At 37.9% G+C, this 15,951-nt stretch overlaps 1 protein-coding gene across 1 annotated transcript; it reads left to right on the top strand.

The window, feature by feature from the left end:
* Positions 1-266: 266 nt before the first annotated feature.
* On the top strand, positions 267-8,639 carry LOC120343359 (mucin-5AC-like). The gene is made up of 9 exons (XM_039412511.2): positions 267-423; positions 1,423-1,740; positions 2,089-2,179; positions 3,019-3,206; positions 4,045-4,135; positions 4,945-5,162; positions 6,698-6,852; positions 7,184-7,300; positions 8,542-8,639. Exons 1-8 carry the CDS (start codon positions 375-377, stop codon positions 7,292-7,294), a joined length of 1,221 nt encoding a protein of 406 aa, XP_039268445.2. The 5' UTR covers positions 267-374; the 3' UTR covers positions 7,295-7,300; positions 8,542-8,639.
* Positions 8,640-15,951: the final 7,312 nt, after the last annotated feature.

Genomic DNA, 15,951 nt, shown 5'->3' with positions numbered 1-15,951 from the left:
AAGTACCGGGAAAGGGGGTGGTGGATTAAATTTTGCCAATGTGTCTTATTCGATCATAATGTTTGTACAGTGTTTTGACTTCTGTAATTCAGGAAACTGGATGTTTCGATTGTAATAATATTTCGCGTTTGATGTTTTTCTATGTATATTCGAGTACAAAATGGACACAAACAAGACAGGGATGAAGTTAACGATAGAAAATATTCGTAACCGTTTAACTATTTAATAACGGTGACCCGATTAAATATTCCCAGCTCTATAAACAATACAGTGAGAAGAAAATACTTGTTCTTTTCTAAGCTCTGTGACTCTATCAAAAAAATATTAAAATTATTTTTATTGCAGTTTTTAATTTGGTATAAGAGAAACACAACATGCGTGTGTTAGCGGCAGTTATCGCCATTTATGTTTGCATATATAAAGGTGAGTGATGTTGTTATTATAATTTCACGGCGTTTTTGTAGGCGCTCTGGGAAGGGTGTGTGCCAATATGTAGGTAACTAATTTTGTTCGCCGTAGAATGTGTAGGAAATATTTTGAAAAAATTAAGAAAACGTATATTGTTTATTTTAAAATTCCCGTAGATTTTTATTGATATACCTTTCGCTTCAAGGTATGGTTAGATTAGGTTTAAAGAACACCTATTTTTTTTTTGTAATATCCTTGAATAAATGTTGTTTTCTGTAATTTCAGCATTTGCCTCTTTCCTTCGAATTTTATTACAAGGGCATAAACATGATTTTTTGAGGGGGTGGGGGGATCGGGGGAGTTAAAATTTCTAATTGCTGAGTTAGACCCTAATAGCAAGCGGGTCCCGCCCGAAAACATGGGTTTTTAAGAGTCTTGGGTCTAAACTGGGCATTTCAAATCGAATATTCGAATCGAATCAAATATGAAATTATTCGAATCGGTTCAAAGCAAAATTTTGAATCGTCGCCATTTTTTTTTCTTTCCGCCAATGTCGAGGTAATTTCTCAGTTTTTTCTATGAAGCCATATTTATTCAACGATATCCTGACATACGACTCTTTCCTGTAGTGAGTTATTGATGAAAACACGTTTTTTATTGTGTGTGAACGCTCAGCAATCTGTCTGAGCGATGTATTCTATGTTTTCAGTAATTTATGTGTCTAGTGAACCTAATACAATAAGAAGGTTACATGCAATTTTATATCTCCCAAGTATTCGGGATTCGATTCGAAAAAATTATTCGATTCTGAAATCATCAGGTATTCGAATATGCCCAGCCCTAGTCTAAACAGCATTTCAATCTACGAAAATTCTTATATATAATACGGGAAGATGTTTTCCTCCTGGCTACGCCTCCGTGTAATTATTTTGTACGCGTCCAAACCGCATGCAATATCTTTCAATGTCTTCAATTTTTTTTTGACTATGACACTCAAATTCTTGTCAATTTCAGTGTACTCCATTCCGGAATGTCCAAAAGGAGCGCACTGGACCGGATTCTACGATAGAGACAACCCTAGTGGGACTGGTGACTGGGAAACTCTGAAAGATCTCCGGAAAGAAAAAAAAGGAATCTGCGAGAGACCAGTCGCAGTAGATGTAAGAATTGTGGGCTACCCGGACCACGCAAATTTCTGGTACCTCGGCGGAAACTATATTCGTGATGAGGACAGATCGGGATCGTTCGGGTTTGTTTGTAAAAACAAATTGCAGAAGGATTTGTACAAACCTCCTTGCAAGGACTACAAAGTTAGATTCTGCTGTTTCCCAGGTTAGTGGATGTTTCTTACTTTATCTTTGAAGTTCTGAGCTTTTTGGGCACGATGGCAAAAGCGGTCATTTCGCGGGTTAAACAAACCGGGTTCGAATTTTGATTGTAAGTTATTATTTTTATTTCTACCCGGACTGGTTATTGCGCAATCCATTTCAGACAGATCACACAGACACCGCATTGGTCTGATTGTTGATAATATAAAATAAAAAATGACTGCGTTTGTTCGCAACAATATTTAATTTCAAATTCAGAGCCAAATCTAGTTAATGGCAACTAAAATTGCAACCCCCGCACAAATGATCCAATTTAGGCAAAACCTTTGAAAAATAATTTTTCCTGTTACAGAACCCAAATGTGATGGCGGATACTGGTCTCCTTTCTACGACAGAGACGACCCGTCTGCTACAGGTGATTGGGAAACTCTCCATGATCTCAGGTGAGAAAGGATGTGTGACATTATACCTTTTTTACATGGCAAAGCCAAAGGGACTTATCCAGTAAAAAAGAAACTAATCTCAGAGTGACGTAACGAATAACCGCAGAAATCTCAAGAACAATGAGAACTATATGACAGGGTTGTGCGACATTTTTTTCGGTGCGCCATATAACCAACTCTACATATTTAGATAGGCCATACATAAATTCTAGTTTTTCCATGTATGCATGAATTAAAATACTAGCGATAACCAGAGCGCCACGGAAAAGGCAAGAGAAGAGAATTTGGCTATCGCTTACCCATCCAGTAATAAAGAAAAACGGCGAAAGATTTAACGAAGCGACAAGCCCAAAAACCATTACGTATTTTTACTCATGTGAGCGCCTTTTTATACATAAACTGCCGGATTAGGATTTCCTGCTTCAGGGGACAAAATCCGAGTGTTGACAAGAGCCAAACTTAATGGCTTGGCATGCCCGATTGTGGCCGCCTTTCGTACACCCCTGCAATATGGAATTTTCACATAGAATAACGCGCAAGTAAGTCCGATTGACGCAGACTTGAAGAAGTTCAGATTTATGCGATCTGAAAAGTCGACCTTTTCAGACAAAGATATTTCAAAATATTTCTTCTGTTGACTTTTATTTGTCTCAATAAGCCAGACGAAACTGACACAAATAGTGTTTGCTGCAGCATCTTTGCATTATAATCAAGCACAGGGGTTAGCCAGGAATCAAAGGCGGGGAGGGGTTGTTTGAAATAAATTTTAGGGGTGTGTCCTCCCTATAGGGGTGTGTACAAAAATCGCTGTTCCTCGTTATCATTTTCTTACTTTTCAGAAAAAAACACCCCGCATTATGTTCCAAGCCAAGTGCAATAGATGCCAGACTGCTAAATGGCGATCCCTACCAACTTGGAGGTGACCACGTCGATATCAGTCCAACCAAGGGTTTAGTTTGTGAGAATAAGAAGCAGAAAGATCACAAGTGTGACGATTATAAAGTTCGTTTCTGTTGTCATTTCAAAGGTAAGTGGATATCGGTGATCTAAATATCTTGAGTTCGATTCCACTATCTTTTTTTTTCAATGCATGACAAGCACCAGATGTCATAAAAAGTGTTCCCATGTCATACCTGAAGATCATCACCCCGCCCGACAATCCCCAGATGTCTTAAAAAGTGTTCTAACGCAAAACCTGAGTTTTATCATTCCGCCTGACAATCATTATATGTTATAAAAATTGTTCTCGTGTCAAATCTCCCGGCCTGACAATCACCAGATTTCATGAAAAGTGTTCCCATATCAAAAATAAAACAGAAAAAAATTTGCTTGAAATCCGGATTCGGTTGGATCCCAAAAGAAATTTGGGAAAAAAGTAAAAACTTTCAAGCGACATCAATTGCGAAGTAGAAGGCTTTTTTCAACAACTAATGTCATCCAGTTGAGAACAACCCAAACGATCTATAGTATATACATTTTTTGTGCAATAATCTTAGATGAAAATCGACTCTTTTGTTGTTATGCATGCCCTCATTTATTATGATATACATATAAACAACTCTGGTAAAAAAAAATTAGTCAAAGTTAATCAATCTCGAAAAAAAATCGATACTCCCATAGTATGTGTATCAGGTTAGGGTTAGGCAATAATTTATTCCGATTTTCCTTATTTTAGTTCCATTACGAGTTCGGGGACTGTCAGTGTTAGCCAAGTGAATAGGTTTCAGTCCCTTTATACAGCTTGATGTAAAGTAGGCGAACAAAATTTGTTATATCCATTTGCTACACAGACTTCTGGAGCGCCAAAATAACTTAGTCCAAGTAACACGATATCGAAAAATATTCAACCAATTTTATTTCTTCAGAGCCATCTTGCAAAGGAGAGTGGACTCAATGGTTTGATCGGGACAATCCTTCCGGTAAAGGAGACTATGAAACTCTCTCAGATTTAATCACGTAAGTGCAGTGACTTATTACTTATCGATCTTAAGATCGGTAAGTATGTTGATAGGTGTTTGTCTGTCTGTATGTCTGTGTGTTAAATGCACGCGATATCTCACGAAAGCGAGGTTGAATCTGCTCCAAATTTTACATGTGCAATCATCACAGCTTGGATCAGAAGCCTATTGATTTTGGATGGATTATGTCTAATATTTAGCGTGTTATTAATTAATTAGTGGTGGGACACACGGTGTCACTATGGAGTAAGACCACTGTTTTGGGAATCCCCTAACCATCGATCGATAAGTCTTCGGTCTCTGACCGATATTCTAGTTTTTTCTTTTGTTGGTTAAAAATCAGAATAGGATGTACATATTTATCCTGTGGGAGACGAAAGCCGATAAGGCAGATCAACCATATGACGAACCATGGCCTCTCGCCCTGTTACTGCTGCCCATGTGCACAACTACAAGAAATTCTTTTCACAGAAACAGACACTTTAATTTTAATAATTAGATTGAAAATTACTACTCAGTAGTAAAAAGCCTCATCGTTTCCTGTCACTATAATCCAAATTTGCCTACAGTGACGTAAATTAAACTGTTATCAATAACTACATATTCATCACGGGGGAGAGGAAAGCCGATAAGGTGACTTAATCATATCGCAAACCACGGCCTTTCGTCCGGTTACATGTCCATGCCGGGTATGGGATTCGTTTAGCCAGTTATCTGTTTTTCGAAAGCACGGACTTGACTTGACATATACTTGTTGACTTTGCTCTCACGCTGTTAAAAAATACTCCTATTTTTTTCTTATTTCAGCGAAAGCAAAGGGGGTTCCAAATACTACATCTGTCACAAACCAATCGGCATCGACGCCCGAGCACTCAACCCTCACAGACCCTGGCAAGCCGCCTACGAAAATGTTCACATCTCAGCTGACAAAGGGCTTTATTGCGTAAACAATGAACAATCGGACAAAAAATGCGAAGATTACAAAGTTAGATTCTGTTGTGCACCCAAGCCTCCTCCGCCAAAGTGTAAGTTTTTTTGCTGCTTATGTGTGAGATATAATAATAACTATTACGGAACAAAGAACATTGCAATCCCAATAATGTTACTATTTACGTACAAACCACACCAACGGCAACATTTGATCAAGTATATTAAACGGGTAGGTTAAACGGGTAGCTTTCCACACTCATGGACCCCTGGTTATCATTCCAGTAGTATTTATCGTGTGATTATGATTGATAGATTCCAAATCTCATTATCTTCAAACAATTCATGACCAACAAAGTGGAAACACCCTGTGAAATAACTTAATCAAGCAATAAAACTGGAAAGAACGGGGAGTTCTCTGGTAAAGGGAAATGTAAAATAAGTTCCGGGCCTAGCGCCGTGTCCCCCTATTAGCCTATTTTGGAACTCTTTATTGGACACGTATTGGACATAACGATCGTTTCAATATTATGTTGTTCTTGTTCTTGTTGTTATTTGACACAGAATAACACACCTAGTGGAAATATTAAAAAACCGCTTTTCTCTTCGAATACTGGACCAATTGCTTTGAAATTGTCAGTGGTTGAAGATAAAATTTTTCCCCAGAAGGCTATTACTTTTATTCATTTTAAATATTTCTGTTAGCTCTGTGAGATTTGTTTTTGTTTGCTATGACGTCATTAAACGTTCTGCGGACATCGGACGCCATTTTGTGTCCTACTGTACTCGCTTGGTGTGAATATATTTGTAGACTGTGATCTGACGGTACGGTACACCGTACTGTACTGAGAACAGACGTGTCCATATATTTGGGCGTAGCTCTCTTATTTCTCATTCACAATATAGAATACTCCGTTATTTGTTCAATCTTCAACGGATCATCAACTAGTTGTGCACACAATTTGCAATCTGGCGTTTATAGTTTGAACAGTTTATATTTTTTGCATTGCAGTAATACCGAATATGGATTGAATATTTATCTATACTACTTATGACTCAAAATTAAAAGTTTCTTACCCCTACGTCAGGGGTCGGCAACCTACGGCCCGCGGAGTAATATAACCCGGCCCGCGGCGCTTCATTGAATTATAGTAACAAAACAGCCGTTTTGACGAGTATAGTCTTTAGACTAAATTACATTATAACCTAACAAGTATATAATTCACAATTACTCGTTAAATGAGCCCATAATTTAATTATAATTAGATAAATGGCAACAATACGCAGAAAAGTTGATGGTAAGTGCAAAGGGATGAAAATATTCTAATGGAATTTTTTGAGATGCAATGACGAAATAAATCTATATGTTATTCGAGAGATGTATCATTGCTTGAATTTTATTATAAAAAGTATCAGCCGTTCGGTTTTCAACTTTCTAAAAATATGTGCGACCCGCCAATGACTTGCAACCCTTAATTTTGGCCCGCGAGCGACAAAAGATTGCCGATCCCTGCCTTACACAATAAAACTCCTACCTAGGGAAGAATTACCCCTTTCCACATCGAAAACCCCAGATTAAAGCTTCATTCAGATCAAAAATCCACATTAAGTAATCAAATATTTCATTTATCAGGTTATTGGACCTCCTACATGAGTTCAGACTTACCCACTGGCAAAGGAGATTATGAAACGATCGAAAATCTACGGAAGCATTACAAATTCTGTTCCCATCCTCTGAAAATACACGCAAGAGTTGTTGGCAAGAAAATTGATGCCAGATACACCAAGGTAAGTTGAACAATTTGCCGGCATAAAGTTCTACCTGATCCCACGTAATTCAATATCTAGCCCCGATGTGATTAGTAGAGATTCCAGAGTATGATTTTGAGAGAGTATGAAGGGCCTATATGTGTCATGTCATCATCAAAACAAAAAATTGCAAAGTGCCGTGGTTCCATAATCACATCTGACTGATCTGGTGGTAAGGCTACCTGTACTGTACTGGATTCGATACACCTTCGTGTTGATCTTCGTGTCTATATATTTGGGCATTGCTCTCTTGTATTTAAATTACGTAACGAATAACACTCCCAGAAATGTCAACATTGTTTCGTTTCAGAATAAGTTTACATACTATGACGTAAAGAAAGGATTCGTATGCGAGAATTACAAGCAACCGTATGGAGCTCCACCTTGTTATAACTATGAAGTGAAGTTTTACTGCTGCTAAGTCGTGGTAAGTGTAATAAACTAACGGTGCTCCCGAAGTATGCGAACCAAGATGGCGGACATCGGAACGTAACATGGGTAACAGGTTAGGGTTAGGCGATAATTTCTTTCCAATTTTCCTTATTTTAGTCCTATTATCAGTTAGAAGACTAGCCAAGAGCCTCCCGTAGTATTCATACCCAAAATTATGGCCTAACCCTAACCTAGTACACATGTTACATTCCGATGTCCGCCATCTTGGTTCGCATACTTCGGGAGCCCCAAACTAACTGTCTAACTCCGACATGAGCAAACTACGGCCCGCGGGCCAAATCCGACCCGTTTAATACTACTTCAATCTGGCCCACCTGATGCTGCCACAACCAAACTAAAACCAAATTTTGATGTTTTAGCTAAAAAGTTGTTCAAGGAATTTGTTGAGATTGCAATTAAATTTAGTTTTGGCACAAAGCTTACTGTTTTTCAATTGCTTTTGTAACACTGTAAATATTATTCATAAAATGTCACATTTTTACGTCACACTTACATGGACCGCCAGTGGTGGCGGGCAAAAGTTTTGGCCCTTGATCCTAAAGCCTTGCCCACCCCTGCAGTCTAACTACTATCATACTCGACATGGCCCCCCCCCCCCCCCACTCTGAAAACCCTGAGTGGGTTCGCTAGTTCGAATCCCATGCGGGGATGGTTATTTGCAAGATGATTGCTGTTACACTGAACTTAAAGTCCAAATCGATTCCAAAATTCTTTTCATTTTGGACACCTCTTCTAGCCATGTATTGTACTTGTCCATAAATTTTACAAGATTACAGCTTGAGAAATAATCATAGTTGCACATAATATTTCATTCGCGAATAAAAGATATATTCCTCCATTTTGTTCCGTGTAGAATGAAATCTATTTAATCGGATCGTTAGTAAAAAAGCACTCGCATAAAATACCCCCACCCCCCTCAAAGTATAAGTAGTAATTATTTAGTTAGAAATAAAGATTGTTCTAGTATTTAAATCATTCCTGAACCAAACCCAAACTGGATAATTACTAATTTGCTATTTTCAAAATGTTGCGGGATTGTTTTTCTCAAATATCACATTTGCATTTGTGGCGGCGGGGTAGTACATATAACCCTCAATTGCCAATGGAATAGAGTTTCGAAAGTTCCAAGTTTCCGAGACGCTGCTTATTTTTACGCTGAACAATAAAACGTACAAAAGATTCATTTTTTCTATTGATCATACTCATGCATTACAGGTATCGACTCTCTCATTAGCCGGCGAAAAGGAACAAATTGAAGAATTGTCTTGATTTTATTGTGTGTGCTTATTGAATAAATTATATTATTCATGCAATTTGTATACATGTGATTGAATTGAAAGGATTTAACTTGGAGGAATAGCGTCATGTCGAAAATAATCAACTGTAAAACAGTCCCAAAAATGCGATCGGGGTTTGTGTGACAGGGGCGTAGCCAAAAGTTTTGGGAAATGGTCTGGAAACGAGGGGTTTTGAGAGTCCAAAGAGCGTTTCGGGTTACGAAAAATCGCTAATCGCTTTTTTATCCCCTCTGTTGAATGACTAACCGGCGCTATGGGAGTGTGTGTACCAATATGGAGTTTACTAATTTTGTTCGCCTTATTCACATCAAGTTGTATATTATATAAAGGGACTGAAACCTATGACCAGAGGGCATATTCACTTGATTAATACAGACAGTTCCCGAACTCGAAATAGAACTAAATAAGGAAAAAAAGGAACCTGGTGCACACACTACGGGAGTAACGACTAACCTTAGTCTAAATATCAACGCGTCACGCTTATAATCAGGGCTCAATTAAAGCGGAAAGGGATTCTTAATTCAGCTGTTTGATGAGTCGTGTGGTTTTAACCAGGAATTATCGCAGACTCTCTGTATATATTTTGTTTACTAAATGCAGTCGATTCTCCGATGGTCGGCCGTTACCCCACTGAATTATGAAACAGGTTTAATATGTCAATGCGGCACCAGAACAGGATTTTGAGATTAAATTACTATTTGACTTCAGTCCAGAAGCAATATGATGTGTAAAATGAATCAAAATCAAATCTATACGCACAGTAACTCAATACCCACAGCAACTACATATTTAAAATTTGCGTAATATAATGCAATGTCGGGCACTGAATATGCTTCTTGACAAAAATGGCACGCTTAAAAAATTTTCACACGAAGAAAAGTATCAAATAATGTGCCGGTCAAAAATTGAAATGGGTGACACATAAAACAATATCATAGATTTGTGTAACGAGATGCACTGCTGGGCACCCATTATGCGTAAGAAAGGCACACATATAACGTCTAGCATAAAAAACATGTACATGCCAAATCATGTACAAACACAATTAACTCTAATGAGAATTTTGCTGCTGTTTCGTTTCTAATATAGGATTGCAAACAAGGCTTCAAAGAAGTTTCTGCAACACGTAACTCTGCAGCGACGCATAGCCGATTTCTTTTCTTAGTTTTAATTAAAGCGAGTGATGAGGATGTTTTTTGCAGAACGCAATTGGTTGAAAAGACAGAAAACAGTTTGATTGCTCGATTAATTAGCGATGGGTATTCGAGTCTTTTTTTTTAAATCTCGACTGTAAAGTAGAATCACAATATTAATCAAGCTTTTTCTTTTTCGTCGTGTGTATCATATTAATCCCTCTGCAGTTGATCGATGCCTCAAACGAAATGAATTTACATTACAATGACAAAGTCGTCGGTAACTTAGCACCAGGCTCAAAATCACACCGTGGGTCAGGGTCGCAACAAGTTCATTTCTTACTGGAATATTATACTGTTCTCTGGTTTAAACAAAGAAATATGCATATGGTTTTATATGGATGGTCATATTAATCATAAAAAGCACGCAGAACAGAAAAGGCACGCGTGCTGATCTTTGGGTTTCTGAATCTTGCGAGATTTGATGGAGCGCATTCGCGATGAATGAAAACGAGAAAAGTGTGATTCTTCGCCAAGATGTCGCAATATGACGGCGGAGGAGAAATTGCGTAATAAACCAACGCAACCTCGTCTTAGGTAAAGCGATTGAGACGGCATAAAAGCAACGAAATTTCTCGCGGACCGGCAATGAAGCATCGCGGACCGGTAGTCTAGAGTAAACTCTAGAAGCAATATGATGCGTAGTATAAACCGAGAGCAAATCAACACGCACAGTAACTCAATACCCAAAGCAACTCACATATTTAAAATTTGCGACTCTAAATATCCTGATATATTCATGAATTTATTTTATCTATAAGACACCAAGGCAAGCCTTTCATTAAAACCGATTCATTGCTATCTGTAATATCAACAATTAATCATTTTGGTTTTCTGACATGAAGCAAAACAAACAGAGTCAAGGTTATTTTATTTGTCACTTGAGAAATCAAAAAGATTCAACAATAAAATTTCTGAATAATATGGAAAAGGCTGGAGTTGTGCAGGACGGGTTGCTCCGTCATCATTTATACAACACGGTTCCATTACATTTGAACCCACGTACATTTGAATCCATGACAATTGAACCTGCATACTATTGCACCTATGGAAATTTTGTTGTTGTACGGATAGTTGAACCCATACTAACCCTAACCCATGGGTTTCAGCACCCGCATATTGATTGAACCCGCGGATATAGACATGGGTTCAAATGTACGGTCACCATACAACACCATTTGATAAACAAAGAAAAAAAATAAATTAAACAAATTATAGAGAGCGGTAACATTACTAAACAGTAGAAATATATTGATTTTTAGTGGCACACTGGCATAATCTAGTGGTAGCAATATCGGATAATCATTTTGATTTTTAAGCAAAACCAACAGGAAAATGCAGAGTTACTTGCGAAATCTGGTACATACAGAAATCACAACCCCATTGATCTTCATGATAGTTCTTGCCGGGCGCGATGGCAAAGACGAAAAGTGATCATTAACAATCGCCGAATGTATGAGCGCGTAATTAATGTTCAATCTCGGCGATTGTTTTTCGAAAGATTGGCAGTTACGCCAAAATGAACTCTCCCAACCATTGGCAGTTGAGCTAAGCTCTAAAACTCTGTAAATACATTAGACCCCACAGTGCTCCTTCTTGGCCGCAAGATTGTCCCTGTTAAAATGCGAACGCCCACCCCCGTCTACTTTGGCTGATTTATTGGTTAAAAAATGGACTGCATATGAAAAACGTTGAGCTATCGAACAATATATCTGCTTGTCTGCCAGAGCAGTATATCGCTGGCACAACAATGGCATCAACATGAATGTTACACGACAATAATGGAATTTGACTGATTCAAAATATCCCATAAATGGGACAATTCCTTTTTGAAAGACAAACGAAATTCGCACAATTAGAAATGCCGCGTGCTACTGTAGGTCTCCTAACTCAATTTCTTGTTGTCCTTGGTTTTTGGTTCGAAAATCTTAGGTAACTTCAGGCTTTGGAGTGATACCATATGAAGTCACGCCACTTTTGGGTGCTCCCGAAGTATGTGCACCAAGATGGCGCACAACCTGAACGTAGTATGTGTACCAGGTTACGCTTCAGGTTGTACGCCATCTTGGTGCACGTACTTCGGGAGCTCCACTTTTGACGCTACAAAAACAAAAAGCACTATGGAAATTACCATTATAAAATACCAAACATTGTATTCAATTGATATTTAGAGACATGGGTGTGAATTTGTGGTTACCGTTAAACGCGGTGGAAAAATACAATCCTTTGAATAAACACAGGTAATTTCCTTTGTATAAAAGTAGTCTATAAAATGTAAACATTTCCATGATGGAGACGTTTACCAAAGTTTAGGTTCGATGGATAGCGATGTTTAAATAGAATGGACACCACGTCTTTACGCCAGTTTGCTGTGTCAACTCCCGTGATTATTTATTAAAAATTAGAATTTTACAAAACTTAGCCTCGTTGTACCGAACAGCAAAATCATTCAAGCAAACATTAAAATAGCAACAATACCCTTATCACAAAGACAACACCAAACATCAACATATTGGCACAACACAGAGAAAAATATTCCATTTTGACAAATTGGAATCCATACATTGACGGCAACCACTGTAAAAGATAAAAAAGCCAATACTGTAATTGGTTTCACAGCAGATCAAAATTCGCATCAACAATTTTTTTTGTCTAGTTTGAAAAAAGTGTTGCCGCGTTCTTTTTTTGATCGGTGTTTTCACATCCTGAATTGATCTAAAAGGTATTGCCCAATTTTGTATCGTGTGTTTTTATTTTAATAGGTTCTTCAACTGTTTTAGTTGGACGGGCACGCACTTGTACGTCTTTTACCTTTGTCCTTAAGTTATGCCCGTCCTTCAATTCCTTTGCATTTTGTCTGTCCGTTTGTTGTTGTTTGATGTCAGAGTGATAAAAAAATTTATTGATTCAATTTTTCAAGGTAGGCTAACTCGTCCAACACAATGGACCTTTCCCCGACATCAAAACATCCGTATTCTCAACCAATCACAAGCGAGCAGATGTAAACAAACATTCTCCGCTGAAAAGTCGCTCAGACAACTTTGGACGCGTTCCGCACAGGTTGCTGGCGGTTTAGGCAGATCTTTATTCTTTTTTTTCGCTTTTTTTTTCTTCACAGAGCTGCGATAATTAGAAAGCTGTAATACTGTATGTTACTTGTTGCAAATCACGTTTACGAAATCTGTATATCTATACTAAAAGGCTGTACCCGTTGCATGCACCTGACAGGTACGGTACCGGTACCGTACGGTACGGTACCGGTACCGTACAGGTCAACCAACTGCTATTTCGAACCAAAAAATAGTAGACAGTCATGCTGATGCAATCAAGAGCACCGGTAGACTACCGTATGTCAGTACGGAAGAATTCGCCTTCAATACGATGTTGCATTTTTATTAAACAGAATCTATTAGTGAATTATTTTGGTAGACTAACTATGTGTAAACGCTGCGCATATGGCAGTATGGTATTTGCCAGTCTGACAACCTGTACGGTACCACCCCTGCCGTTCAATTTGTGCCTTTTCCGAAGCCACATATTGACCGCCAAAAAGCAATGAGGTGGATAAAGGAATGCAACAGGCCTCACAGTCAATTCAACCTAAGAAAAATTACCTATGATATATATTCGATATGTTAATTCTTATGTGAAATGAATTTTCATACAAGCAATGCGTTCCATCATGCATTTTCATGGAGGCGATTAACCAACTGATGAATACGCTGACCCTATATCAGATTCTTGTCGCCCAACAAAAGAGCACCATCAAATTGTGAAGTATGGATTACTTATACCATAATTTAACTTTGGATCATAACTTAGCAGGATCTATCACCAGATACTTTATTTGATACAGAGACATGGGAATCTGACGAAAGTGAGAAAGGATTGTTAAGGTTCTAGCCAGATCTGCCCCCAGACTCTTTAGTTGAAACTACCTCAAGTGCCGCTGATGAAAATGACAGCGCTTTGTTAGACATCAGAAAAATGTAAGCAAGCATCATCAACATTTTATTTTGGTTCTCTGGCATATAACAACACAAAAAGCCAACATACAAACAAAATGCAGAGAAAACTGGAAGTCGAGCATAACTTAAAATAGATTTCAAAAAGTACGCGGCTACCCACCAGAAAAAGAAATAATAATAATAAAAGGGCACGAAAGAATTAACAAGATTCAGAATCGGGCAACACTTTTAACGTAATTCAAAATGAGAAAACACATACTTCTTCCAGCATTGGTGTCATGTTTGCTAACTGTAAAAATGATGAATAAAGAAGGAAAATTAATATTGAAGACTTGGGACTTCATGCAGAATATTTTACAATCCATTAGTGAGAAAATGATGTTACTTTATGGAGTATGCTCCGCATGCATGCCATGTCCGGTGTGACCCTGGTGATCATAATATCATTTTTTGTGCGGACTGCAAAGTCACACCAAGCTGCTCCTGATACCAGAAGTTGGCCCTGCACTTTGTAGCAACTGTGGTGTGTGATAAATACTTATTTTGCATTTATCACTGTCATATAAATTGCAACTTGTTCATAATCATCTGATAACTTTAGAACCGAACAAAGTGGTGGGTGTTTGCCCATCTGACTATATAACAATGAGGCAACGTTAGTGCTCAGCGAGCGCAATTCTTCCATATTATCAGGAGATGAAACCAGACAACTTTAATAAAATAACTCAGCAGTAAAATCATTGTGATACATTATGTCTGTCAATGGAATTGTGAAATGAATTTAATTCTATTATTTTGACGTTCCATTGTTGTGCCTAAAAGCATAAATCTGGTGTGTATTTTTATCCTATACAACACAATATCTGGAAAACTGTATGATTTGTAGTAATTTTCTTGGATTTACTTGCTTGTTCCTTCATCATATGTTTTTATAATCTGTTTTATTCTGTTTCTACACTGAATGAATAAACTATATTGTAAAACCTATCTTTCAATAGTATATTTGCACCCATCAGGCTGAGCTAATAAATCTGTGTTTCTATGATAGGACATAAACTTAAGTGCCTTCACTGTGCCTAGGCCTAGCATGTACAAATTACATCAGAGACTTGGTGACTATCCAGCGACACCACTAATTTGAAGATGATGTGGTGGCAGAGACTTGGCTTTGAACTCCAGCGTTGATGATTGAACGAACCATCATGAATGTATCTAAAAAAAATATTCATCTGTTCATAATTACAGATTGCTGTAGTTTGTGCAATGTTTCTAGAAAATGTATTTAAAACACTTTTGAAACTGCCCCTGCATTTCATTTGTTTCTATACTAAACCCACAAATTCAGTTCTAACTTGGACGCTAACTATTAGTCTATGAACCATGGGATACCGGTACGGTACCGGTAGTCACGCAGGTCTCTCAGTCTTCTGACATTCTTCAACCATATAAGTTTAAATATCACCTCTCAATGAAAAGTTTTGTATCCTTCTCCAGCTGATGGAAAGAAAAGTTCTTGGAGAATCAAGTCCATAGAAAAGTCATCTCTGAGTGATTCCATTTTTGTATGTTAAATAGGCTTTTGGAACTAAGTCAGGTACGGTAACGGCAATTTGAAGGCGGAATAACGTTAATAATAGATCACTTGACAATATGTTATAACTTCAGAAGCACGAAAATACCGCCATCACCAGTGAAATGCCATTCGAAGGCTTTAAAACGAGCAACGTACCACTCTATCGCCCTACGCAAGCCTGAATATTTGCAATGTTTGTCTGAGCGACCAAAATCAAAACAATAAAGGTCAAAGGTCGGGGAAAGGTCCATTTTCTGTAACCCCACCAAACTCCGAAGTTTTATTTAGTCGTGCACAAAATATTGTACACAATTAAACGAATATATTGATAATACAAAAATCAATTGAATACTGAAGCATAAAATAACTCGCAATTGACTCGAGGCCACGAAAGACTACCAGAGTCATCGTGTCAACGGCACCGCGTTGATTTACCTCTTACTGTTTTCCATAGCGGTTTTTCAAACATATTTGTTTAGCGTTTGTTATATCCGGATATGTAGCAGTACTTCATCTAGCACTTGTTTTCCATAATTCCAGAAAAACGCTCAAGTTACGATCTGCACCTGTTTGAAAACATCAGTCTACTCGGC

Source organism: Styela clava, chromosome 3, assembly GCF_964204865.1.
Source record: "Styela clava chromosome 3, kaStyClav1.hap1.2, whole genome shotgun sequence".
Classification (NCBI taxonomy): Eukaryota; Metazoa; Chordata; class Ascidiacea; order Stolidobranchia; family Styelidae; genus Styela; species Styela clava.
The sequence above is the reverse complement of the archived record's forward strand: the minus strand, read 5'-3'. Positions and strand labels throughout refer to the sequence as shown.

Coding starts and splice junctions, on each gene's coding strand:
- LOC120343359 (XM_039412511.2), top strand. CDS start 375: ATGCGTGTGTTAGCGGCAGTTATCGCCATTTATGTTTGCATATATAAA. Junction 3,207..4,044: donor TTTCTGTTGTCATTTCAAAG/GTAAGTGGATAT, acceptor TTATTTCTTCAG/AGCCATCTTGCAAAGGAGAG. Junction 5,163..6,697: donor CAAGCCTCCTCCGCCAAAGT/GTAAGTTTTTTT, acceptor TTCATTTATCAG/GTTATTGGACCTCCTACATG.